The sequence below is a fragment of the Mustela nivalis genome (assembly GCF_964662115.1).
Source record: "Mustela nivalis genome assembly, chromosome: 18".
In the NCBI taxonomy this organism is placed as follows: Eukaryota; Metazoa; Chordata; class Mammalia; order Carnivora; family Mustelidae; genus Mustela; species Mustela nivalis.
In genome coordinates, this window is record NC_139037.1 from 42,839,063 (window position 1) to 42,866,214 (window position 27,152).

A 27,152-nucleotide genomic window follows, 5' to 3' on the forward strand; every position below is an offset into this window, starting at 1 on the left:
ATCTCTGTCTGTCCAATAAATAAATAAAACTTTAAAAAAATTTTCTCTGCCTAATTTAAAAGAACTCATTTTATTTTATTCATGTTTTTTTTTTTTTGAGAGAGAGACAGAAAGCCCAAGTGAGAGCACAAATGGGTGGAGGGGCAGGGGTAGAGGGGCAATGGGAGAGGAAGAGAGAGAATCCCAAGCAGGCATGGAGCCCAACACCAGGCTCAACCTCACAATCCTGAGATCATGACCTGAGCCAAAATAAAGAGCTGGACACCTACCCAACTGAGCCACCGAGGTGCCCCAAAAGAATTCATTTAAAATTACACTTCTTGGGGTGTCTGCTGGCTCAGTTGTTAGGCATCTGCCTTTGTCTCAGGTCATGATCCCAAGGTCCTGGGATCGAGCTCAGTGTCAGGCTCCCTGCTCAGGGTAGCCTGCTTCCCCCTCTGCACCTCACCCCGATTATGCTTGCTCTCTCTCACTCTAATAAATAAATAAATAAAATCTTTTAAAAAATGAAAGAAGTAAAATCACACTTCTTTTTTTTTTTTTTTTTTTAAAGATTTTATTTATTTATCTGACAGAGATCACAAGTAGGCAGAGAGGCAGGCAGAGAGAGAGAGAGGAGGAAGCAGGCTCCCTGCTGAGCAGAGAGCCCGATGTGGGACTCGATCCCAGGACCCTGAGATCATGACCTGAGCCGAAGGCAGCAGCTTAACCCACTGAGCCACCCAGGCGCCCTAAAATCACACTTCTTTTGAGATCATTCTTCTAACTTGGTAAATCTGTATGCTTATTAACAATATATTTTTTTAGGGGCACCTGGGTGGCTCAGTGGGTTAAGCCTCTGCCTTCGGCTCAGGTCATGGCCTCAGGGTCCTGGGATCGAATCCCACATGGGGCTCTCTGCTCAGCGGGGAGCCTGCTTCCCCTGCCTACTTGTGATCTCTCTCTTGGTCAAATAAGTAAACAAAATCTTTAAAAAATATATATATATTTTTTAATTTGAATAACCACCTGTTCACACCCTCTTTCCATTGCTATGTTCAACTATTTTTTTTATTGCTGTCACTGTATTAAATGATATATGAATACATTGTTATAAAGATACAAATACATTTGCAATTTCTCATAGGCTTTGAAGTCATTAAGAATGCCTTGGCCTGCCACTACTGAGGAGCTCTTCACATTCAGAAGCCCACCTGCTCATGACAGAGGTGATGGAGAGTAAGTGTGATATTCTGATTTATAATAAGAAATATGTATTTGGTCTTCCTCTTGTTTTTGGCACAAAGCTCCTAAAACAATTGGAATTTCCTGTGATGAAAACAATCTAAGTGTCTTTTGATGGGTTGATAAAGTGACTTTGTAACATCTAAGGATCAGGGTCTATGCTTTAGAGGCCCTATGCTTCTCTTCCCCTGTCTGTTCCTGAGTTATAGCTTTTTATAATAAACTGGTACTCAAGTAAGTAAAATGTTTCTCTGACTTCTGTGAGCCACTCGAGCAACTTATTGAACCCAAGGAGGAAGTCACTGGAACCTTGAATATATAGCAGTTGGTCACAAGAACAGGTGATAACTTGGACTCACGACTGGCATCTGAAGTAGCTGGGGGATGTCTTGTAGGTCAGAGCTCTTAAACTGTGAGCTCTGATGCTGTCTCCATGTGGACAGTGCCAGAATTGAGATGAATTTTAAGATCCCCAGCTGGTCCTCTGAAATTGTTTGGTAGTGTGGAGAAACTCCCCTCCCTGACAAACACATTGGAATTGGGTGGAGGACCCTTTGCTAAGCAAGTATGAGTTTTGGTCTGGCAATCAACACCCAAGGAGTGACCAATGCGGCAGCACCCTCCCTCCCTGGACAGGTACCCAGCAATCATATAGGCTTAAGCCAGCACACCAGTAGTAATGCATTTGCGAGTGTACACAAACTATCAGCACTGCTTCTATAATTAGAATTCATTCACCCAACTTTTGCCCAGCTTTGGAAAACTATTCCCTGGGCACCTTGTTTCTACCAATGCAAGTGGCACTGTGAGTTTCAAGGCTGTGTAAAGCAAAAGAGTTGGTCTCTAGCAGGGAAGGCAAATATGAAGCACTGGAAGAAATCAGAGAGAGGCTGACTTCAAAGAAACTTCAGTGTTGCCTGATAAATTGTAGTATTACCTCACCAGTGGCTAGCCTTCATGATAAGATGTATCCATACTAATAATGTTGCTCTTTTGTTTTTTTGTTTTTTAAAGATGTTATTTATTTATTTGACAGATCACAAGTAGGCAGAGGCAGGCGGGGGGGGGGCGGGGGGAAGCAACATCCATTTCTCTATTTCAGTGTTGAGGAGAGGGATTATTCTGGCCCCATCCAATCATCCTACCGCGTCACAGTCCCGCGGAACACACCAGAAGCACACACCGTCGCCACACAATCAGCGCACACTGAGTGACTCCCCTCCACGGTCAGTAGGGAAGGACTAGGGGGAAAAAAAATCTACCCAAACCGCGTGACCTAAATGTTCCGTCAATTACAGACACGTTCACAGACACTGTCAAACCCATTATCTCACAGGCTACCACGACATTCTGGGTCCTGATACACAATTCCAGTCAAAATCTACACAAACCACAATCCGGTCCGCGAAGTAGCACCGCTCAAACACAAACCCGCCACACCCAGTGAAAAAAAATCGCACCCCAAACCACTCCAAAGACAGACGCACAGCGCCGTCCGAGTAGGTCCTAGGGAATGTCACGTTAATTCGCATCCCTCTTTAGTGCGGCCGCGGTTCCGACACTGCGGCGCTCTTGAATCTGCTGGTACTCCTCGGGACAAAGAGCTGGGAACTCCGCCCCGGCTGAAGCCCGCCCAGACCTCCGCCTCACTCAGCTACGGGCGGGGTAGATGCTAGACTCCCGGCGGCCCGCCGCGCCGGCGCACTCAGTGCCTACAACGCGAGTTCCCAGCAGCCTCCGCGCGCGGCGGGTTAAGCCGCTGGGGGATGTGTGTGGACCTGCCGGTTCCGTCCTGTTCTCGCTTACACCGTGCATCACCGTGAGGCAGGCGCGACGTCCCAGGTGAGCAGTCCTGGTTCACAGCATTGGTTCCAAACCTCTGTAGGAAAGGCGCTGCGGCTCGGAGATGAGGAGAGGGAAGGGAAGCGCGGCAGCACCGCAGAGCTTTGCGAGCGGCTCATCTCAGGCCCGAGCGTTTGTGAGAACAGCGGGTGTGTAGTTGTGCATCTGGGTGATTGTGGGCGTGATGGGGCCCGGGTGTGACATCAGGACTTTGTGCGGTTGTGAGGTCGGGACGAGTGGCTGATATCGTTTGTGTGACTGAACTGGGTGCCGAACCTGGGCTGTGTGACTCCGACCTTAGCGTCACAGCTGAATATTCTGCTCTGTAGCCGCACGAGCCCGCCGGCGGAGAAGACCCCCACCCCCACCCACCCCCACCCCCCCACCCCCACCCCCCGCACTCCCTCAGTCAGATATCTGAGCGCCAGAGAAAAGACTCCTAGCAAAAAGCTTCAGATCCCATCTTGGGAAAAAACGTTAGAACCGAATGTGCCTCCCAGCCTGGCTCCTGGGAGTAACCACGTGCACCACATCCTCGGGCGCGCGCGCACGCAGTCGCGCGCACACACGCCTCTCAGAACTCCTAACTGTAGGTTTCAGAACGACGGAGTTTTCCTCTAGTAAACTTCTGTGAGGTCCCATTCCCGTCCCCCACATCCGTGATCCTGACCTTTCTCTAGTACTAGGAAGGGTCAGTAATAATCTCCCTCTTACTCAGTTTATGTGTGGGTGGTTGGTGGGGACAGATGGGGTCAGGGCATGCCCTAATTTAGCTAGGCTGCGCTGGGCTCCAAGAAAGGCCTGTTATCCATAGCTTCCCTTCTTCCTCAGTCTTGTCAGACTCCAAGGAAAGGGCTCTGAGAAGGAGGAATGAATTGCTGTTGCCCATTTTTTAAAAAAGTCGAGGTCAAGGGAGTGGGTATTTCCTCTTATAATGTGAAGTGCATTTTTAATTTTTAGAACATAGGGACATTTGCTTTCTTCTTAAATGTCCTGTACACTTAATACTTAGGTTCCCTACCTTGTGCTTATATGCACATATTCATTTGACATACTTCCCATTACTTCCATGAGCTTTTTTTTTAAATGTATAAAACTCCTAGAACAGTGCACCTGGGTGGCTCAGTTTGTGAGGCTCCTGCCTTCGGCGGGAGTCATGATTCCAGGGGTCCTGCGATCAAGTCCCTGGTTGGGCTACCTGCCCAGCGGGGAGCCTGTTTCTCCCTCTTCCCTCTGCCTGCTGCTCTCCCTATCTGTGTGCTCTCTCTGTGTCAAATAAATAAAAATTTTAAGAAAAAAAATCTTTGAACAGCTCCTGATACTTGATAAGTATTTAATAAACATTAGCTATTTGTTGTGTAATCTGGGGCAATTCCCTATCCACCTCCAATATCAGGAAAAATAAAAATAACAAGTTAATTGTGATGGGCATTTCCTAGTTAAAAAAAAAGCTCAAATGATATAAAACAAATTCTTTTTCTTTTTTAAGATTTTATTTATTTATTTATTTATTTGATAGAAAGTACAAGCAAGGGGAGCAGCAGGCAGAAACAGAAGGAGAAACAGGCTCCCCACTGAGCAGGGAACCCAAGTGGGATTGGATGCCAGGACCCTGGGTTCATGACCTGAGCTGAAGGCAGTTGCTTAATTGACTGACACACCCAGGTGCCCCTAGAACAGAAATTGTTAACCAGAGGTAATTTAAATCCATTTGGGGCTTTCAGAAAACCAAAAACCCCTTGAAATTGTATTTAAATTGTTGTAGGTACTTGTTAATATGCCATTTTTCTGGGGAGGAAATCCATAATTTAATGAGATTATCAAACATGATCCTAAAAAGATTTAGATCCACTGGCCTAGTATCAAAGACTGTAATAGCTGAGAATGTTCTTTCAGATAACAAAATTAGTCTGTAAAAATGGAGAAATTTTAAAAATTTTTTTTAAGTTTCTTTTTTTAAAATTTGACAGAGATGCAGTGACAGAGGGAACACAAGCAGGGGAGGGAATGGGAGAGGGAGAAGCAGGTTCCCCCACCCCCAAAGGGAGCCCAATGTAGGGCTTGCCTGGGATCAGGACCTGAGCTGAAGGCATATGCTTAATAACTGAGCCACCCAGTTTCCACTAAAAATGGGAAATTATTCAATAAATCACACTCCATCCATGTGATGCAGTTTTATGTCATTAAACATGTGAATCTTGAGAAGGAAAAATATAAATGATAAATTTTAAGCAAAGTCATATTTTTGAGCAAGATGACTCAGGAAAATTTAATTTTATATGAATCCCTTTTAGTATACTAAGGATTTGTAAGATATTTTGTAAGAATTCTATCTAATGTGGAGTTATGCAGTTATGCAGAGATCAAGTTATGCAGAGATAAAGCCTGTACTGTTCTATTTGCTATGGTATACTCTTAAGTAAGTTTAAGAATGCTGCTTACCTGTGTTCAGTCACAGAAGAAAGTGAAGGCAGGTCATTGTTTTGGAGAACTATTCTGATGTTTGTTTCTCCAAATATTTTTTATGTGTACTTGTGTACACAGAGTACACACTTGTGTACTATGTACTTGTATACATTTTTTCTGTAAGACAGAATCACGAAAAAATGATTATTTAAGGAGATAAAGACTCTCTAACACTTTGAAAAGAAATCCAGTACAGTTAGAAGATTTATTATATTGCTGTCTGTTCAGAGTAAAGGGGAGTAAAAGGTTCCCCTCTAATTTGAAAAACCTTTGAAGACTTTACACCTTTTAGGATTATGAAAATATTTACCAGGTATCTTTTCAGAATCAGAGACCTTTATTTTAAAAAAATGATGTAAGGTTGTTCCTAAGTAGAGATTTATAATAACAAGGGGGAGAAAGTGGTAGTAACAATCAATTTCAGACATGTTAAACAGAAGAACTTGATCAAATGTTTTTTTGTTTGTTTTTTAAAGATTTTTTATTTATTATTTATTTGACAGAGAGAGATCACAAGTAGGCAGAGAGGCAGGCAGAGAGAGAGAGGAGGAAGCAGGCTCACTGCTGAGCAGAGAGCCTGATGCGGGACTTGATCCCAGGACCCTGAGATCATGACCTGAGCCGAAGGCAGCGGCTTAACCCACTGAGCCACCCAGGCGCCCTGATCAAATGTTTTTAAAGTGTTCAGAATGATACCTTATCATATCAAATTTAATGAGTTTTATGATGCCAAATGGTATCTCTTTGGAGCTGCTAGGGATGGAGAGCAAAAGGGGCTTTGCTCTACTTCTTGATTTTTTATGAATCTTTTTTGCTAATATTATTAATTAAGAAGAATTACATTCTCAACCTTAGTTCTGAAATTTAGTGATGTTGCAAAAAAGAGCAGTCCTTAAAATCTCAAAAAAGTTAACTACAGGAAGGGTGCCTGGGTGGCTCAGTTGGTTAAGCTCTGGCTCTTGGTTTTGGCTCTGGTCATGATCTCAGTGTGGTGAGATCGAGCCCCACACTGGGGCTCAGCACAGAGTCTGCTTGAGTTTCTTTCCTCTACTCCCTCCCTCCCTCCCCCTTAGCTCCTCCCCCTGCTCTTACTCTCCCTGTTTCTAAAATAAATAAGTAAATAAAATATTTTTCTAAAAAAGTTTACTGTTGGGGCGCCTGGGTGGCTCAGTCATTAGGTGTCTGCTTTTGGCTCAGGTCGTGATCCCAGTGTGCTGGGATCAGGCCCCATGTCAGCAGGAGGCCTATTTCTCCCTCTCCCACTCCCCCTGCTTGTATTCCCTCTTTAGTTCTCTCTCTGTCCAATAAATAAAATCTTTAATAAGAAAAAGTTTACTGTAAGAGCAAGAGAAAGGGCATCCTAGTATTAAAAAATTATTAAAGATAATTTATCAGGATTAAAGTTTTTTTAAATTAAAGGTACTTTTTTAAATACAAGGAATATGGGGGATATAATGTTCTCATTTTATTTTATTGCTTATAATAAAGTATTTTAAGTGCTTTATATGCATTATATTACTTAACTTTAATAACAAGTAGATACTGTTATTCTCCAGTTTATCTATGAGGAAACAGTGGCACTGAAAATTAACAGGTCTGAAGTCTCCTAATTGATAACTGTCAAACCCTTAGATATCCTGGATCCTGACAACAAAGCCTGCGTTCTTCACATATGAGAGTCAGTCACCTCCCAACATTGTGGATATTCTTCTTAGTCTACCTGTTGTACTTGGCCAGTTTATCATCGATATTTTCCTACATGCATTAGTATGAACTAGTACCATCATTGTTAATAATTGTGTAATATGCTATCATATTGTGGAACCTAGTTTTTTTAGCTGGTTTACTGTTAGGTACTCTGCTTTTGGTTATAAAATATTCTTTGATGAACTTCCTTGCATGTATCTCTTTTTGTACTTTTCTAAAATTTTTCTAAGGATAAATTCCTAAAAAGGGGATTTCTAGGTTGTATTATCAGACTTTTCATAAAGTACTCATAATATGTCTGATCCTACGCTAATACTTGGGGAATATAGAGTGACTAAAATGACATGGTTGTGATTCTTAAGTTGCTAATTATCAATCAAGGTAGATAAACATCTAGAGGAATAAGACTAAGTGTTGACCCTGAAGAAGGCAGATAGCATAGCTTAGGAGTTCCTATGAAGAGACATCATCTGATTACAGCAAACATTGTCAGGTTGTGCCAAAAAATAACCAAATCCAGAGGATTTCTGTGTAGGTAAAAGGATTTTATGTAATAAGTGTTATGCCTTGTTGTTTTTATTCTCATGATGTTGATGCAAAATGAGACCAACAGGACAAGAAGATTTAATCGCCCTTTGGAGGGCATCATGGAGGGCTAAAATGACTGGTCAGAATTAAGACAAATATATGAGCCAAGAAGTTAAGTGAGAAAACAGCAATGAAACAAGGCATTAGTTGGGGATGCTTTTTTTGTTTTTGTTTTTGGTTTTTTGGTTTTTTAAAATATTTTATTTTTTAACGTGACAGACAGAGATCACAACTAGGCAGAGAGGCAGGCAGAAAGAGAGGAGGAAGCAGGCTCCCCACCAAGCAGAGAGCCCGATGTGGGGTTCAATCCCAGGACCCCGGGATCATGACCTGAGCCGAAGGCAGAAGCTTTAACCCCCTGTGCCACCCAGGTGCCCCAGTTGGGGATGTTTAACCATTCTTTTTTAGGTAAAACTCCAACATAAATGAACAAATTTACAAATCATAAAGTTGAATCAGACATTGGGAGCTAGTAGGAAAAAATATAGCAGTTTTTTTCCTTCAAGAGATGATGGCTTTAAAAGTGAGTCTCTTTCACCTATTTTAGAAAAGCTTCCTACTTACAAAATTTTAAAAATGTATTTCAAGAGTATATATTGCCATATATAAATATGAAGTAAATACAAGCAAAAAGAAGAAAATTAAGATCACAGTGGGGAAATGAATAATCTTTGCAGATTTTTTTCTGTTGATGCCTCTTAGTGCCTCTTGATGTTGATTTATATGTATACTTTACAAATGTATTCATAATGTTCATTTTATTTTTCTGAAGACTACACTTCTTGAATATTTTGTATGCCCTTACATATTTTTTAAAAGCTTAGCATTTAGTGGTTATTATGCACAAATATATGTATATATATATATACATATGTATACACACACACACACAACGCCTTTTTGCCCTACTATAACAGGATCACAGTACTGTTCCTACTTAACATTCTTCATTCAGCAATATGTGATAGACATATTTCCATCTTTCCAATTAAAGACCTGTATTATCATTTTTAAAGTGAGAAGCTTTTTCACTCTGGGTGCTTTATAATTTATTTAATCTGTTTCCTACTACAGGATATTTAGGTTCTTTCCAGATTTTTCCCATTATGATTAATGTCAATGAGCACACTCTTACATCTTGTGCACATATACAGAGTAGAAAATCCCCACAGTAGAATTATTGAGTCAGAAGATGTGCATGGTTTAAATGGTTGGTTTGGACATACTTTTAAATTTACACAATCTACAGGTTATAGAATATTCATTTCCTTACAAACTTGCTAATATGGATATCAGTACTCTTAAAGTGAGATTTAATGTCTTTGTGGGGGGACACCTGTCTCAGTCAGTTAACTGTCTGTCTTTGGCTCAGATCATCATCCTGGAGTCCTGGGATCGAGTCCCTCATCGGGCTCCTTGCTCTGCCAGAAGTCTGCTTTTCCCTCTGCCTGCTGCCCCCCCTGCTTGTGCTCTTTCTCTCTCTGACAAATACATAAAATCTCTAAAAAAATTGTCTTTGGGGGTTTCACGTGTTATTTCTGCTTTTTTAACGAGTCATGCATGCTCATGGAACAAGAGATTGTAGGTTTCAAAGACAAGAGAATTGATTGAGAGCTGACTTTGGTTAGAAAAATAAGGATTCCAAATTTACCTTTGCTACTTAACTGAATTTCTGCAAGTGGTTTTACTTCTTTAATGTAAATGTTCTGGCCCATCACATAGGTAATTATTATACTATTATACTACACAGCAATCCTGAGGATCCACTTATTGTGTATAAAATACCCATCCTATGAAAGTCTTTGATAAATAGATACGTGCTGTCTACCTGTTGAGAGCATGTACCCATACCTTTTCAGCCTAGTTGTAAGTAAGAGAAATAAGCAAATAAGGCAAATAGGCAAATAAGGCATACAGGAAAGCAGGGGGTTGGTTCTGACTGAAAAGTGTGATGATTCTGGAAGTTATTATCCTGGCTGCAGGCTGGCAGTCTAGCAGGGCAGCCAGTGTAGCAGTTTGACGGTGGTTAATGACTGCCAGGGTTGGTTCTAATCATTTTGTCTCTTTGTATCTGATGAATCCAAGCAGGCTGTCAGCCCTGGAATTTCTTTTTTTTTTTTTCCCCCCTAAAACTTTTTTTTTTTTTTTTTTTTTTAAATAATATGTGCACTCAATGTTGGGATCGAACTTAAAACCCAGAGATCAAGATTCTCACACTATACTGACTGAGCCAGCCAGGCTCCCCTAGTCCTGGAATTTCTGAGGAGGGAATGTGATTTGTCCAGACTCCCTCAGATGTGTGTTTGTGCGCGCATGTTGGGAAGGTCAAGGGAGGGGAAAAAACATATGGACTCCAGCCATTTTGGGAGTTCTGAGGCCTATCTGATCTCACAGCCTCCTTTTCCTCCCCCTAGCTCTGACCTCTGTGAGCTCTGCTTCTCCAGACAAGTAAACCCCAAGGAGGACTGACCAGTGCTTGAATTTCTAAACCATGGCCCATGTAAGTTACTGTTTCTTTCTCCTTCTGAAAATACTTCATGTTAATGTCCTATGAACATTTTTTTATCCTGAAATTTCCTACCTATCAGAGTCTAGGAATCTTCTCCCAGTCCTCTAAGTCCAGTGAGGGATGAGGCTACTTAGCACAACTATCTTTTTTTTTTTTTTTTTAAGATTTTATTTATTTATTTGACAGAGAGATCACAAGTAGGTAGAGAGGCAGGCAGAGAGAGAGAGGAGGAAGCAGGCTCCCCGCTGAGCGGAGAGCCCGATGCGGGGCTCGATCCCAGGACTCTGAGATCATGACCCGAGCCGAAGGCAGCGGCTCAACCTACTGAGCCACCCAGGCGCCTCGAGCACAACTATCTTATGAGTCCCCTTTTCCCCAGTCATTATTCATGTATTCTTTGGGGGAAAAAAAAATCATTCAGCATCTCCTATATGTGCTCGGTCTTCTGCTAAGAGCTATAGTTGGGCAGAAATGAAATCACCCGAGGGAAATGTTTGACCATCTCTTGTGAGTTAATGAAAGAGGATGGGTCCATTTGACTACTCATAGGGAAACTGGAGGTTTCTGGATTTGAGTTTTCTAAGCATGTAAGATAAGATTTGCTGTTGGTTGTCCTCAACCTCAATATAAGGTCAAATCTCATGTTTTGGAGACTTTTAGGACTGGGCAGAGATGTTGTTGGGTCTTGCATGCAGAGAGACCAAGGATCTTCTCTGGGAATCCCTAAGAGTTACACACTAGGAACAAGATTCCATTTGTAGTTGAACAGGATATGCTGGTCTAGAATGATAACTTTGTGATTCTGGATCACCAGTATCCAGAATCTATTTCCATATCTCTAAGTGAGGAACAAGGAATGCATAAAATGAAGGATGGAAAATGATAACAAGTAGGAAGAGTGAGCAGTTACATAAGTAATTGTGGACCTTCAGAACTGAGGAGTACCTTAAATATTTTGTATAGACCAAAATGGAAGAATGATTATGTCTCCCATATCCCTCACATAGACTACTATACAGTTTCTTTCATTAAAAGAAATAAAATTTTCATTCTAAATTTCATTAAAGAATCTGTATAAATGGGAAAATGCTTACAACATGATCTGATTCAATGATGAACTTGGAAGAAATTCTTTAACTGTATTCAGATTCCTTTCTAAGAAATATTTTAAGGAAACTTACCAAAAAAATCTGTTCTTTAAGGGGAAAGAGTGGAAGACCTCATATTTTTGAGAGTTTATGAGGGAGACTTATAACAGGCAGAGGCTTATCTACAATATTTTATTTAATTGGAAAACTGATTTTTTTCTTTCCCTGACATGTTTGGATGATCAAGATACGCCAGAGTACTCAAGAGGCTGCACCTGTAGCAACAGGATTCTTCAAGAGCACATAGGCATGCTGCTTCATGCACACTCATTTCCTAACTCACTATGTTAAAGGCTTCTAGCCTAAGCCTTTTTGTTTGCCATATGGTCCATTTCCTGCAGTATCTCTTTCATCTTAAAAACAAATCTTCTTTAATTTCAAATGTATTATATGGTTTGTCATTGCAGGGATCAGTGATGTTCAATGATGTGTCCATAGTCTTCTCTCGGGAGGAGTGGGAATACCTGGACTTGGAACAAAGGGACTTGTACAGAGATGTTATGTTGGAGAATTACAGCAACTTGGTCTCATTGGGTAAGCTTCTCTGCCTCTAGTAATTTAGACCTATTTGTTGCAGTATCTGCTTATCTCTTTGGAAATTTCAGGAATATCTTTCAAGAAGCTATCTAAATTTCTACTCCCTGTTCTCAGTCAATGTTTTGAGCTTTCTTTATTAGCTTTCTTTATTCTAAAGTGAATACCTCATTTAAGCAAATTCATCTTCCTCATCCTTAAGTGGCCTTCAGGCCTTCCTCAATGATGAAAAGGGGCTGAATATGGCCTTACTTGTGTCAAATCAGGTTTTACTTGGTGTGTGAACTCAGAATTGCTATGGGTATTTTATTTGTTGGTATATATATAAGGAAAATACTAGACCCTGTATCTCATTGTTTGTTTGTTTGTTTTTAAGATTTTATTTATTTATTTGACACAGAGAGATCACAAGTAGGCAGAGAGGCAGGCGGGGTGGAGGGGGGAAGCAGGCTCCCTGCTGAGCAGAGAGCCACATGCAGGGCTTCATCCCAGGACCCTGAGACCATGACCTGAGCTGAAAGCAGAGGCACAATCTTCTGAGCCACCAGGCACCCCTGTATCTCGGTTTTTAATCTATCAAAAGAACCCATAATATTTGCAGTGATATGCTGAACCAACAAGATTTATTTACAATTCAAGAAAACTCATTTATTTTGTTAATAAACTTACTCACTTTTACCTACTTTATGATTGAAAGTTCAAAATCTAAGAACTTTGCACTTAACATTGTGTGAATATCCTAAGAAATAAGAATCAATGCCTCCAGAAGCTTTTTGTTTTCCTCCCAGCAAAACAACAATGGTAATAAATCATAGCTAATAAAATACATCCAACCCTTGAACAACATAGGTGTTAGGGACAACAATAGTCAAAAAGTTAAATGTAAGTTTGTTTGTTTGTTTTTAAGATTTTATTTATTCATTTGAGAGAGGGAAAGAGAGAGAGAGAGCACAAGCACGGGGAGAGGCAGAGGGAGAGGGAGAAGCAGACTCTTCGCTGAGCAGGGAGTCGGACACTGGACTCAGTCACAAGACCTTGAGATCATGACCTGAGCCAAAGGCAGACACTTAACCATCTGAGCCACCCAGGCGCTCCAGCATGTAACTTTTGACTCCCCCCCCCTCAAATTTAACTACTAATAGCTTACAGTTGATCAGAAGTTTTACTGATAACATAAATAGGTAACACATATTTTGTTTGTTATATGTATTCTACTGTATTCTTATGATAAAATAAGAGAAAAGAATAAGATAAAAGAAGAGAAAATGTTAAGAAAATCATAAGGGTGGCTCAGTGGGTTAAAGCCACTGCCTTCAGCTCAGGTCATGATTTCAGGGTCCTGGGATCGAGCCCCACATCAGGGTCTCTGCTCAGCAGGGAGCCTGCTTCCCTGCACCCCTTTGCCTACCTCTCTGCTTACTTGTGATCTCTCTCTCTCTCTGTCAAATAAATAAATAAAATCTTAAAAAAAAAAAAAGAAAATCGTAAAGAAGATACCTCCACAGTATAATACTGTTTCAAAAAGAATCCACATTTATGTGGATCCATGCAGTTCAGTCTTGCAGAGTTCAAGGGTCAGATGTATATTTAGCACTGAGTACATATTCTAGACAATGTTTAGATATGGATATATACTAATATAACTGTCATAACAATTGTGTATGATAGGTGCTATTACTTGTCTTACAACTGGGATGTGGCAGAGGCAGGATCTGAACTCAGGCAGACTGTGCTCTCAACCACTGTTGCCTCTCAAGAAGGATTACTTGTATGAATATAAATTAATCTATTTATTATGTAACCTTAATGTGAATATTTTTTAACCATCTTGCCCTTCTTTGTTCTAAAGGCTTTATCAATTACCATTTGACCTATAGTCAATTAAAAACTTAAACAAGACTAAAAGTAATTTTGAATTTATTTTTTATTTTCATATCACCTTACATCTCTTTTCTTCTAACTAGGATGCTTCATTTCTAAGCCAGTTGTGATTTCCTTATTGGAGCAAGGAAAGGAGCCCTGGAAAGTCGTGAGGAAAGGAAGGAGGCGATATCCAGGTGAGTGAGAGCCAACTGAGTAGGGGGAAGCCATCACAGAGGAAACCACCCAACTAGTTAGGAAGAGGCACACTCTACTGATGTTGTTTAGAAAGTCCTCTTTAAAGGGCCAAGGCCTGAGGCAACTGGCTGACTCACCTGGTGTAGTGTGCAAATCTTGATCTTGGGTTTGTAAGTTCAAGCCCCACATTGGATATAGAAATTATTTAAAAATAAAATCTTTTTCTTTTTTTTTTTTTTTAAAGATTTTATTTAGGGGCACCTGGGTGGCTCAGTGGGTTAAGCCTCTGCCTTCGGCTCAGGTCATGATCCCAGAGTCCTGGGATCAAGGCCCGCATCAGGCTCTCTGCTCAGCAGGGAGCCTGCTTCCTTCTCCTCTCTCTCTCTGCCTGCCTCTCTGTCTACTTGTGATCTCTCTCTGTGTCAAATAAATAAAATCTTAAAAAAAAAAAAAAGATTTTATTTATTTGAGAGAGCAAGAGACAACACAGGCAGGGTGAGGGACAGAGGGGAAAAATAGACTCCCCACTGAGAAGGGACCCCCCCCACCCCCACCCCAGGACTCTAGGATCATGACCTGAGCCAAAGGCAGACACTTAACTGACTGAGCCACACAGGCATCCTTAAAAATAAAGGGTTTTTTTTTATTTGTTTGTTTGTTTTTAAAGATTTTATTTATTTATTTGACAGACAGAGATCACAAGTAGGCAGAGAGGCAGGCAGAGAGAGAGGAAAGGAAGCAGGCTCCCTGCTGAGCAGAGAACCCAACGCGGGGCTTGATCCCAGGACCCTGAGACCATGACCCGAGCTGAAGGCAGAAGCTTAACCCACTGAGCCACCCAGGCACCCCAAAAATAAAGTTTTTTAAAATTTAAAAAATAAAGTTCCAAGGCTTGAAGAGCAAATTAAGATCTTAGGGATACTAATGGAACTATTTCTTTATCTCATTTACCACTCTTTCGTTGATGTTTCAAATTTTCCTCCCCTTTGAAAGGGGCGTGGGTGGAGAGGTGCTCTCTTTGTTTCCTATTGACAATCATTCCAAATATATATATATATATATTCAGCTGCTTTCTTTTGCATTTTTTAAAAAGATTTTATTTATTTATTTGACAGAGAGATCACAAGTAGGCAGAGAGGTAGGCAGAGAGAGGGGGAAGCAGGCTCCCTTCTGAGCAGAGAACCCGATCTGGGGCTCAATCCTAGGACCCTGGGATCATGACCTGAGCCGAAGGCAGAGGCTTAACCCACTGAGCCACCCAGGCGCTCCTTCTTTTGCATTTTTAATAGCAGATAGACAGACTGACTGACTAACTTATCTACCTACCTCTGAGCTGGGCAGTGTTCTAGACACTATCAATATACCGGTAATAAAACCAATAAAGTCTCTGTCTCTGTGGAATTTACCTTGTAATAAGAGACACATAGTAACTGTAAATAAATAGAAACTGTAATTTCAGGTAATAGAGTACTGTGAAGTAAAGTAAGCAGAGTAAGGGAAGAGAAAATGGTGTGGGCTAAAAGGCTATTTTAGGTATGGTCTGAAAAACCTTTTTCGGGGAAAGAAAAGACTATAGAGAAAAATATGCTTGACATTGTAATTTGTATATATTTTATCAGCAATCAGTTTCATATGAATTATTCTAGAAGATAGATCCTTAGATCACAGAATATCATTCTTTGCTTTTTTCCATGTGTATGTATATATATCTACCTTCATATTAGGAAGAAACATGAATGTCATAAAGTATGGAGAGAATGATCCTATGGTTTAGCTGCTACCTCTGTGCTATTTTCATCTCTCTTTGAAAGTCTTCTTAAAAAAAGATCCTAGGGCGCCTGGGTGGCTCAGTGGTTAAGCCGCTGCCTTCGGCTCAGGTCATGATCTCAGGGTCCTGGGATCGAGTCCCGCATCGGGCTCTCTGCTCAGCAGGGAGCCTGCTTCCTCCTCTCTCTCTCTCTGCCTGCCTCTCTGCCTACTTGTGATTTCTCTCTGTCAAATAAATAAATAAAATCTTTAAAAAAAAAAAAAAAAAAGATCCTAGAGGCATCTGGGTGGCTCAGTTGGTTAAGCATCTGACTTTTTATCTCAGCTCAGATCTTAATCTCAGGGTTGTGAGTTCAAGCCCCATATTGGGCTCCATGCTAATAATAATACAATAATAATAATAATAATATGCCTCCATGCTAGGCATAAGCCTACTTAAAAAAAAAAAATTCCTCAAAATTCTCTAGAGAGACATATGTTGTCATTTTGTATTTGCTCTCTATACATTCAGGTCTGGCTGAGGAGACTCATTTTAGGTTAAGAGTTCTTGTTTTGTTACAGGGCCATTTCAGTGCCCACACTGTCTATAATGTTATATCTTCTTACATACTTTCTACCACAGGAAGGAGAAACACGCTTTTTGTTCCAATCCTAACTTATTTTCTTTTTCACATTTAGGTAATTAAATGGCATTTACCACTGTTAATACTGAAAAAAACAATGAAATGCAGAGGTTCCAAATGAATAAGATAATATCAGTTTAATTAAGAAGTATTTAGCCAAAATGATAACTGTTGACTCAAAGTTAGACATCTTAAACAAAATTATTTTTTTTCTTTCATTTTCTTTCCTTCCTTTGTTTCTTTCTTCCTTTGAGTAACTTTCAGTGAAGTATAACATGCATACAGAAAAATGGACAAATGAGGGAAAGGTTTTTTGAGGGGAGATATGGAGGCTTAAGCCTTGTGATTCTCTAGGGCAAGAGCCTTCTGAACCAACAAAAAAGACCTAAGGAGGAAGTTAGCTTTGCATGTTTGAGGAGTAAAAAGAAGGCTTATCAGTTTCAGGGTCTTGAGATGAAGCCTCGCATCATATTGCACTCCCCGTTCAGTGGGGCCGGGGGTGGGGGTGATGTCTCTAAAATAACTAAATAGGGGCACCTGGATGGCTTAATCCATTAAGCGTCTGTGTTCAGCTTGGGTCATGATCTTGGGGTGCTGGGATCAAGCCCCGCATCTGGCTCCCTGTTAAGCGGGGAGTCTGCTTTTCCCTTTCCCTTTGCTGCTCCTCTCCTGCATGTGCTCTCTCTTATTCTCTCGCAAATAAATAAATAAATAAAACCTTTTAAAAAATAAAAAATGTTTTATTTTAATAGATTTCCCCATATTGGATCACTCTAAAATTCTTTGAATAAATAATCCTGGGTTTTTCAATGTGCTATTTTATTAGATGTTTAGAATTTTTATATCAGTTTTCAGAAAATTTGTATGTAGTTTTCTTTTTCTTTTTTTAAAAGATTTTATTTTATTTATTTGACAGAGATCACAAGTAGGCAGAGAGAAAGAGGAGGAAGCAGGCTCCCTGCTGAGCAGCTGAGCAGAGAGCCCGATGCGGGGCTCGATCCCAGGACCCTGGGTTCATGACCTGAGCCAAAGGCAGAGGCTTTAACCCACTGAGCCACCCAGGCGCCCCTAGTTTTCTTTTTATGAGTGATCTTTATTCAGTACAATATTACTTTATGAAAATAGTTTGGAAGGCCTCCTTTGTCTTAGTTCTCAGTCTAAATAGAATTTGGATGGGCTGGTCTTTAAAGCTTGTTTCCTAGGAGAAGGAGATGGTAAGTCTGACCATATTCTCTATTTGCTCTATGAAAATTAAAGTTTAAACATTGTATCTCTTCTGTGGCCAGTTTTGGTAAATTATATTTTCCTAGAAAATTATTATTTTAGCTATGTTTTAAAATTTTTTGGCAAAGTAATCTTTTTTTCAGCTATCCTCTATATACATGGTTATTTTCACTTTGCCATTTCTTATTTGTGTGCTTTCTTGCTATTTTCCTTATATTAGCTAACACTTTGTTTTGCTGCTTTTTGAAAACAAAGTTTTTGTTTTATGTATTAGTTCTTTTTTTCTGTTTTCTAATTCTGCATTTATATCTATTAATTTCTTCTTTTTTAAAGATTTTATTTATTTATTTGACAAAGAGAGGCATTTATTTGACAGTGAGAGAGGGAACACAAGCAGGCATTTATTTGACAGTGAGAGAGGGAACACAAGCAGGGGGAGTGGGAGGAGAAGCAGGCTTCCTACTGAGAAGGGAGCCCAATGTGGGGCTCAATCCTAGGACCCTGGGATCATGACCAGACCTAAAGGCAGACATTTACCAACTAAGCCACCCAGGAGTCCCTGATTAATTTCTTCTGCTTTGCTTCAGTTTACTTTATTCTTTTTCTGATTTCTTTGATTATTAATTGATTTTTCTTTCATGTTTTTTGCTGTAAATATTTGTTTTTAAATTTTCTTTTAAGCACTATGCTTATATTTTGTAGATACTAATTTAACATGGATTTTAATATTATTATTATTGCCATTGTTATCTAAAAAACACAAATACTGTTTTGGAATTTATTTCCGGATTGATCTAAAAGTTATTGGGGCACCTGGGTGGCTTAGTTGGTTAATTTACTGCCCTCGGCTCTGGTCATGATCCTGGAGTCCTGGGATCGAGTCCCACATTGTGCTTACTGCTCTGCAGGGAGTCTTCTTCTCCCTCTGACTCTCCCCCTCATTTGTGCTTTCTCCCTCTCATTCTCTCTCTCTCAAATAAATAAATAATATCTTTTTTTAAAAAAAAAAAGGGGAACATTTAAAAATAAATTAAAATATTAGTGTAGACTTCCAAAATTTCAAGTGGATTCATTTTTTTTTAATTAACATAATGTGTTATTTGTTTCAGGAGTACAGGTCTGTGAATCATTAGTCTTATACAATTCACGGCACTCACCATATTATATACCCTCCCCAATGTCCCCCACACAGCCATTTTTGGGTTTTTAAAATTTCATTATTTCCAGCTTTAGTAGAAAATGCCTATATTATTTCAAGCTTTTTATACAGACCATATTATAATAATTGAAAAATCCTCCTTTTTCTCTCTCACACATAACTCATTCGGCACTTAAATGTTTCTCTGGCTGTTTCTCCTACTGGTTTATTATTCATAGGTATATGAACATAGAGAAGGGGCTAAAGCAATGAAAGGATGTATGAGAATAAGAGTATATAACCACCATTTCCATTTATATATTTAGCTTGACGAGCTTGGATGAATAACGGGAATTATTTAATCATTGTTGTAATATGTAAGAGATTAGAGACAAATATATTCTGAGTATATAACAATGGGAATTCAATGAGTGAAACTCATTTTGTGCTAGGCATGTATTATTTTTTTTTAAAGATTTTATTTATTTATCTGAGAGAGAGGGAGAGAGAGCACAACCAGTGGGAGGGGCAGAGGGAGGAGAAGCAGACTCCTCACTGAGCAGGGGGCCCGATGTAGAGCTTGATCCTAGGACCCTGAGACCATGACCTAGTCCAAAGGCAGTTGCTTATAATCAACTGAGCCACCCAGGCTCCCCTGCATGTATCTTTAATGAAGAGTAAAGTAGAGATTGTTTTTGCCATTGAAGAGGTCTAGGGGTAAGGAAAGGAGAGCAATAATCAGAAACATTTATAAATATATAATTTCAATGCAGACATATGCTGATATGTAATACCTATACAAGAACATAGGTGTAGATCCTGACAGTAGAGTCAGCCTTAAAAGAAGTGACTTTTATTTAACCTAAGACCTCAGGATGAGAAGTAGCCAGCAGGGCAAAGAACCCAAGCAGAAGATTTGTGGGGAATAGAGCAGAATGAGAAGATGCATTATAGGTAAGCAGAGGCCTTTTAACCACAGCAAGGTTTATTTTAGTCTAAGAATAAAGAGAAATTATTGAAAAAAGTTAAGTGTGAATTTTTAACCTTTCATCTCCATCAGAATTGCATGAAGAATAAATACAGGACTGGCCATGACTGTAGAATCTGATCCAGGTGGTTTAAGAGGCATCTAAACCACATATTTAGCAGCACCTGGGTGGCTCAGTCAGTTGAGCGACCAACTCTTGGTTTCAGCTAAGGTTGTGATCTCAGGGTCATGAAATTGAGCCCCAGGTCAAGCTCTATGCTTAGAGGGGAGTCTGCTTGGGATTCTTTCTCCCTCTCCCCCTGCTCCAGCGTGTGTGTGTGCACACACCCATGCACATGTGCACTCTCTTATCTTTAAAAAATAAACCTCAATATTTATAACAAGTTCTCTGTGATTCTATTCTACATGTCACTTTGACACCCAATGCCTTAAAATGTTTACTAATCACCAGTCTAACTTTCTTAACATGAACTTTCATTTTTCCTGGTGTTACCTTACACTTTTTTTTTTCCAAATTGTATAATTGGTTTTTAGAATTTCATTGAGTATTACTTTAGTTATTTTTTATTTCAACTTTAGAAATTTAACTTCTTTAAAAAAAAAAGAAAAAGGAAACTGTGTTTGCTCTCTTACTTTCTTTCAGATTTAGAGACCAGGTATGAGACCAAGAAATTGTCTTCGGAAAATGACATTTATGAAATAAACTCACCCCAGTGGAAGATAATGGAAAGAATAAAAAACCATGGCCTTAGGGGCCTAATTTTAAAAAGTGATTGGGAGTCCAAAAGAAAATTTGAAGAACAGGAGGGATATTTAAGTCAAATTAAAACTGTATCTCAAAAAGTGTCCTCTTACCAAAAACACACATCTCTAACTCCACAACAGAAAATTCATTTTGTGGAGAAACCCTATGAATGTAAAGAATGTGGGAAGGCCTTCAGAGTACGCCAACAGCTTACTTTCCATCACAGAATTCATACTGGTGAAAAACCCTATGAATGCAAGGAATGCGGAATGACCTTTAGACAAACTGCACATCTTACTCGACATCAGAGACTTCATTCTGGTGAAAAGCTCTATGAATGTAAGGAATGTGGAGAATCTTTTATATGTGGCCCAGACCTCAGAGTACATCAGAAAATTCACATTGGTGAGAAGCCCTATGAATGTAAAGAATGTGGGAAGGCCTTCAGAGTGCGCGGACAACTTACTCTCCATCAGAGGATTCATACTGGTGAGAAACCCTATGTATGTACAGAATGTGGAAAGGCCTTTAGACAGTATGCACACCTTACTCGACATCAGAAGTTTAATAATACCGACAGACTCTATGAATGTAAAGAATGTGGGAAGGCCTTTTTGTGTGGCTCTGGCCTTAGAGTACATCACAAGCTTCATACTGGTGAGAAACCCTATGAATGTAAGGAATGTGGGAAGGCCTTTAGAGTAAGACAACAACTAACACTCCACCAGAGAATTCATACTGGTGAGAAACCCTATGAATGTAAGGAATGTGGAAAGACCTTTAGTCGTGGTTATCATCTTATTCTTCATCACAGAATTCACACTGGTGAGAAACCTTATGAGTGTAAGGAATGTTGGAAGGCCTTTAGTCGTTACTCACAACTTATTTCGCACCAAAGTATCCATATTGGTGTTAAACCGTATGACTGCAAGGAATGCGGGAAGGCTTTTAGATTACTCTCACAACTTACACAACATCAGAGTATTCATATTGGTGAGAAACCCTATAAATGTAAGGAATGTGGGAAGGCCTTTAGATTACGCCAAAAACTTACTCTACATCAGAGTATTCATACTGGTGAAAAACCTTTTGAATGTAAGGAATGTAGGAAGGCTTTTAGACTTAATTCATCCCTTATTCAGCATCTGAGGATTCATTCTGGTGAGAAACCCTATGAATGTAAAGAATGTAAGAAGGCCTTTAGACAACATTCACACCTTACTCATCATCTGAAAATTCATAATGTAAAAATATAAAATACTTTTTCAATCCTGTCTTGTAGAACACTCTGAATGTAGTAAATAATCCTTTTTGCTTCTGTCATACAGGCACCTGACTTGGCATGAGAGGTTTTATATCATTAAAAGGATATGTTAACTTAATGTATTACACCATCACTTAAACCTGATAAACAACATTTTTCCTAAAAACTAATCCTATCAATGTAACAAATGTGGGAGACACATCATCTTTGTCCCATCACTTTTCCACTTGTATTATGTTGATAAGATACTTAACAGCTCTCTGCTATAATTTTTTCATTTGTAAAATAGTAATATAATACTGTGGCAGAATAAAGATTGCTGTAAATTCTTTGACATTTCTCCCTTACTGTCAAGAGCTTGGAATCTACATCCTTTTCCCTTGAGGCTGGGCAGACTGTGACTGCTTTGACTAGTAGAAGTACTGCTGTGCCAGTTTCTGGACCCAGGCTTTACTGGTAGATTTTACTTCATCTCTTGGAATGCTCTCTTAAGCTGAGGCCCTGAATTATGTTAAAAGGTCTGGCTGCTCTGCTGAAGAGACCACATGGAGAAGAAGCCCTAAGACTACATAGGAAGGAAGAGCACCCTTCTTAGCCCACTCCTCCATACATGCCTACCAAGACACCAGACATTTGAGTAAAATAGTGTTGGATCTTCCAGACCAGCCAGCAGCTGAATGCCAGACTGACTTCAGTTGATAGCATATAAAACAGATGAATCTACCAACTGAGCCCCTGCCCAAATTCCTGACCCATAAGATGATGAGATATAATAAAATGGTTGTTTTAAGCCACTAAATTTTGTTTTATTATTATCATTAATATTACTCCTTTGAAAATTCATTTGAAAGACTATGGGTGCAACAAAGAAAGACATGCCTTCCACTAACATTCACCCTTACTGAACCTCAGATAACTTACTCTTTAATATAGACATTCTTTTTCAATGTGTCCATTAAAAAGGAGATATTCTGGGGTGCTTGGGTGACTCGGTTGAGGGCCAGCCTTTGGTTCAGGTCATGATCCCAGACTTCTGGGATCAAGCCCCACATAGGGCTCCTTGTGGAGCCTGCTTTTTCTCCCTCTCCCTCTGCCTGCCACTCCCCCTGCTTGTGTGCACTCTCTCTCTCTCTGTCAAATAAATAAATCAAATAAATCTTTAAAAAACAAACAAGCAGATATTCTGGGGCACCTATGTGGCTCAGTCAGTTAAGTGTCTGCCTTCAGCTCCCATCACGATCCCAGGGACCTGTGATCGAGTCCGACATCAGGCTCCCTATTCTGTGGAGAGCCTGCTTCTCCCTCTGCCTCTCTCTCTGTCTCTCATGAATAAATAAAATCTTAAAAAAAAAAAAAAAAGCAGATATTCTATAATCTACATTCTCTGGCCTCAGTCTAAATTTAATTTAAAATCAACAGTCATATAAAAAGAAATTATTTGGAAATTAAAAATAGCTTGTATTATAACTCCCATGTTGATTATTTAAAGTATATTGTAGCCTTTTTATGCTCAGATTGGCCTATTTTTGGCCCCCCAATTTGGCCCCCCAAATGGACTGCTGTGTCCTTTTGTCAAGACCACTATAGGCTTTGATAGCTTCCTTTTTTCCCTGACCAAATGCACTGATCGGGTATGAAGCATTTTAGGGCACTTATTGATAAAGATGGAAAGTGGAGCATTTATTTTGTCTTTCCTTTATTACCTATATTTTAAAACAACCAAAAGTTGAAAAAAAGCTATTATGAGAAATCTAGCTAATAACGTTCAAAAGAATGACAATGTGAAAAATCACTTTTTATGAAATAATGGATCTTGGTGGTGATGTTGGTGGATGCAAAGATCATTAGGTGAAAAAGACTGACAGTAACCTTTTAATGGAGCAGAATGACAGAATACACTAATCTATATCAACATTTCAATTATATCAGCCAGGCTGTGTGCATCTTAATGTTATGCAATGGCTAAATGTAGCTTCATTTGTTAAGTGCTCTTGCCCCAAATGTTGACCCAGATGTATAAATTAGTCTCTAATCTAATTATCAGTTTACAGGAAACTTGGGGTATAAAGGAATAAATTAATGACAAGGAAGCAAACAACTAAACACAGAATGTACAAAATTTCACAGAATAAATGGTCTTTTAATGAATATATGTTAAGATAAAATAAAAACAATGTTGCAAATTAAAAGACTTAAGAGACCTATCAATTAAATGCAGTGTATGGAATGTTTTGGGATCCTTGTGTTAAAACATGCCCAGGATTTGTTCTAATCAAATACGGTAGGATATGTAGACATGGTAATGACTGGCATGAAGGAAAAAGTTTATATGCGAAGTTCTCTAAAAACAGGAGGCATAGCATGCCTGCAGAGCCACATGGGAAAGTACCCAGTTCTCATGGGAGGCAGAAGGTGGGAGAGGGTAGAGTGTGGCATAGAGCCTTTACTGAAGTTTTCCTCACAAATGGGTGACATTGGTAAGTACACTAAGAAAGTTTGGGATTGCATAGTTTTAATAATTTTGGCAGGCCGAGTTATAGAGGTGGACCCTAGTTGTCTGGTACCTGGCCTGGGGTGATTTGGGCAAGAGGAATATTGGCTTAGTTTGAGAGTTTGATAAAGGAAACATTTGGGGATTTGAATTGGTTGGTTTGTAAATCAAGGGCATGATCTCAGAAGAGTTGTTTGGGGCGCCTGGGTGGATCGGGCAGTTAAGCATCTGGCTCTTCTAGGGCTGGGAGTGCTCCTGTGGGGTGAACAACCCAGGATGCTGCAGTTTTTAGCAGCAAAGACAAAAACAGAGTCAGTGCGACCTGGAGGGCTTTCTGGAGAACAGACTGCAATCTCTCTGTTCTGAGAGGTTTGAATATGGTCACTTCTGCTCTGACTGTTGGAAGGGACGTAGACACCCACCAGGGAAAACCGCCAGAGAACAAAAGCTTTACTTAGGGACGCCTGGGTGGCTCAGTTGGTTAAGCAGCTGCCTTCAGCTCAGGTCATGATCCCAGCGTCCTGGGATCAAGTCCCGCATCGGGCTCCTTGCTCGGCAGGGAGCCTGCTTCTCCCTCTGCCTCTGCCTGCCATTCTGTCTGCCTGTGCTCGCTCTCCCCCTCTCTCTCTGATAAATAAATAAAATCTTTAAAAGAAAAAAAAAAAAGTCTTTAAAAAAAAAAAAAAAAGCTTTACTGAGCCCATCCCCATCCCAACCCCTGACAGGGGGCAAGGCAATTCTGCCCAAACAGGGCTGCCTGAGTAACAGCACAGCAAGCCCCTCCCCCCCAGAAGACAAGCTGAAAGAACAAGAGGCCAACAATCCTAAGGTCCCTATAAAACAGGTGCATCTTGTTTGGATTGTAGTCAATAGTCTGGACTCTGTACATTCCCTCGACCACTTCTCACCAGAATGACTAGGAGGAGGAACCCCCAGGACAGGAAAAAATTCAGAGACTGTGACCTCTGCCACAGAACTAATGGATTTGGATATAAGCAAGATGTCAGAAATAGAGTTCAGGGTAACAGTTATGCAGACAATAGCTAGGCTGGAGAAAACCATTAATGGAAACGTAGATTCTCTAAGGGCAGAAGTGAGAGCTGATCTGGCAGAACTTAAAAATGCTATCAATGAGATCCAATCTAATCTAGATACTCTAACAGCTAGGGTAAATGAGGCAGAAGAATGAATTAATGATCTATAAGACAAACTGATAGAAAAGAAGGATCAGGAGGCCTGGAACAAACAGCTTAGAATCCATGAAAACAGAATTAGAGAAATAAATGATGCCATGAAACATTCCAATGTCAGAATTATTGGGATCCCTGAGGGGGTGGTGGGAAAGGACTAGAAGATATAGCTGAGAAAATCCTAGCTGAGAATTTCCCTAATCTGGAAAATGAGACAAGTGTTTGTGTCCTAGAGGCAGAGAGAATACCCCCCATGATCAAAGAGGGCAGACTGATGTGCGCCCTCCCCCGCCCCCAGAATGTGATAGTGAAACTTGCATATCTTAAAACCAGATAAAACATCTTAAGGGGGGGCATCTCAGTGGGTTGGACCTCTGCCTTTGGCTCAGGTTGTGATCTCAGAGTTCTGGGATCGAGCTCCACGTCGGACTCTCTGCTTGGCAGGGAGCCTGCTTCCTCCTCTCTCTCTGCCTGCCTCTCTGCCTACTTGTGATCTATCAAATAAATAAAAATCTTTAAAGACTTTTTAAAAAGATTTTATTTATTTATTTGACAGAGATCACAAGCAGGCAGAGAGGCAGGCAGAAAGAGAGAGAGAAGGAGGCAGGCTCCCTGCTGAGCAGAGAGCCCAATGTGAGGCTCAATCCCAGGACCCTGGGATCATGACCTGAGCTGAAGGCAGAGGCTTTAACCACTGAGTCACCCAGGCTCACCCCCTACCCACCAAAAAAAAATCTTAAGGGTAGCTAGGGGTAAGAGATTCCTTACATACAGGAGGAGGAGCATCAGAATAACGTCAGACCATCCACAGAAACCTGACAAGCCAAAAGGACTGGCAAGACATATTCAGAGCACTAATGAAAAGAACATGCAGCCAAGAATACTTTATCTGGCAAGGCTGCCATTTAGAATGGATGGAGAGATAATGAGCAAAAACTTAAAGAATATGTGACCACTAAGCCAGCCCTACAAGAAATATTAAGGGGGGTGGTTCTAGAAGAGAAGAAAGACCCATAAGAGTAATAGAGAACAGAAATTTACTGAGATAATCTATAGAAACAGGGACCTCACAGGCAACATGATGACAATAAAGACATATCTTTCAATAATTGCTCAACATGAATGGCCTAAGTGCTCCCATAAAATGGCAAAGGGTTGCAGATTGGATAAAGGAAAGGACCCGTGCATATGCTGTCTACAAGAGATTCATTTTGAACCTAAAGATACATCCAGACTGAAAGTGAAGGGATGGAGAACCATCTTTCATGCCACTGGACATCAAAAGAAAGCTGGGGTAGCAATTCTCATTTCAGACAAATTAGATTTTAAGCTGAAGACTGTAGTGAGAGATACAGAAGGACACTACATCATTCTTAAAGGGTCTATCCAACAAGAAGATCTAACAATTGTAAATATCTATGCCCCTAACATGGGAGCAGCCAATTACATAAGCCAACTGTTAATCAAAATAGACATATTGATAATAATACATTAATTGCAGTGGATCTTAACACTCTACTCTCAGCAATAGACAGATCATCTAAGCAGAAAAATCAACAAAGAAACAAGAGCGTTGAATGACAGACTGGACCAGATGGACCTCACAGATATATATAGATCTTTTCACCCTAAAACAACAGAATACA

General features: G+C 40.1%; 1 protein-coding gene across 2 annotated transcripts; it reads left to right on the forward strand.

The window, feature by feature from the left end:
* Nucleotides 1–1,144: 1,144 nt before the first annotated feature.
* Nucleotides 1,145–22,624, forward strand: ZFP82 (ZFP82 zinc finger protein). Of its 2 annotated transcripts, XM_082708982.1 has the most exons (6): nt 1,145–1,218; nt 2,767–3,066; nt 10,242–10,327; nt 11,892–12,018; nt 13,983–14,075; nt 20,460–22,624. In XM_082708982.1, exons 3-6 carry the CDS (start codon nt 10,319–10,321, stop codon nt 21,815–21,817), a joined length of 1,587 nt encoding a protein of 528 aa, XP_082565108.1. In that variant the 5' UTR covers nt 1,145–1,218; nt 2,767–3,066; nt 10,242–10,318; the 3' UTR covers nt 21,818–22,624. The 2 variants fall into 2 exon arrangements, with proteins under 2 accessions (XP_082565108.1, XP_082565109.1); XM_082708983.1 differs by lacking the exons at nt 1,145–1,218; nt 2,767–3,066; nt 10,242–10,327 and adding an exon at nt 10,699–11,731.
* The last annotated feature ends 4,528 nt before the right edge of the window (nt 22,625–27,152 follow it).

Excerpts from the sequence above, each read along its gene's own strand:
- ZFP82 (XM_082708982.1), top strand. Across the intron at positions 12,019-13,982 it reads CAGCAACTTGGTCTCATTGG|GATGCTTCATTTCTAAGCCA; the intron begins GTAAGCTTCTCT and ends TCTTCTAACTAG. Across the intron at positions 14,076-20,459 it reads AGGAAGGAGGCGATATCCAG|ATTTAGAGACCAGGTATGAG; the intron begins GTGAGTGAGAGC and ends ACTTTCTTTCAG.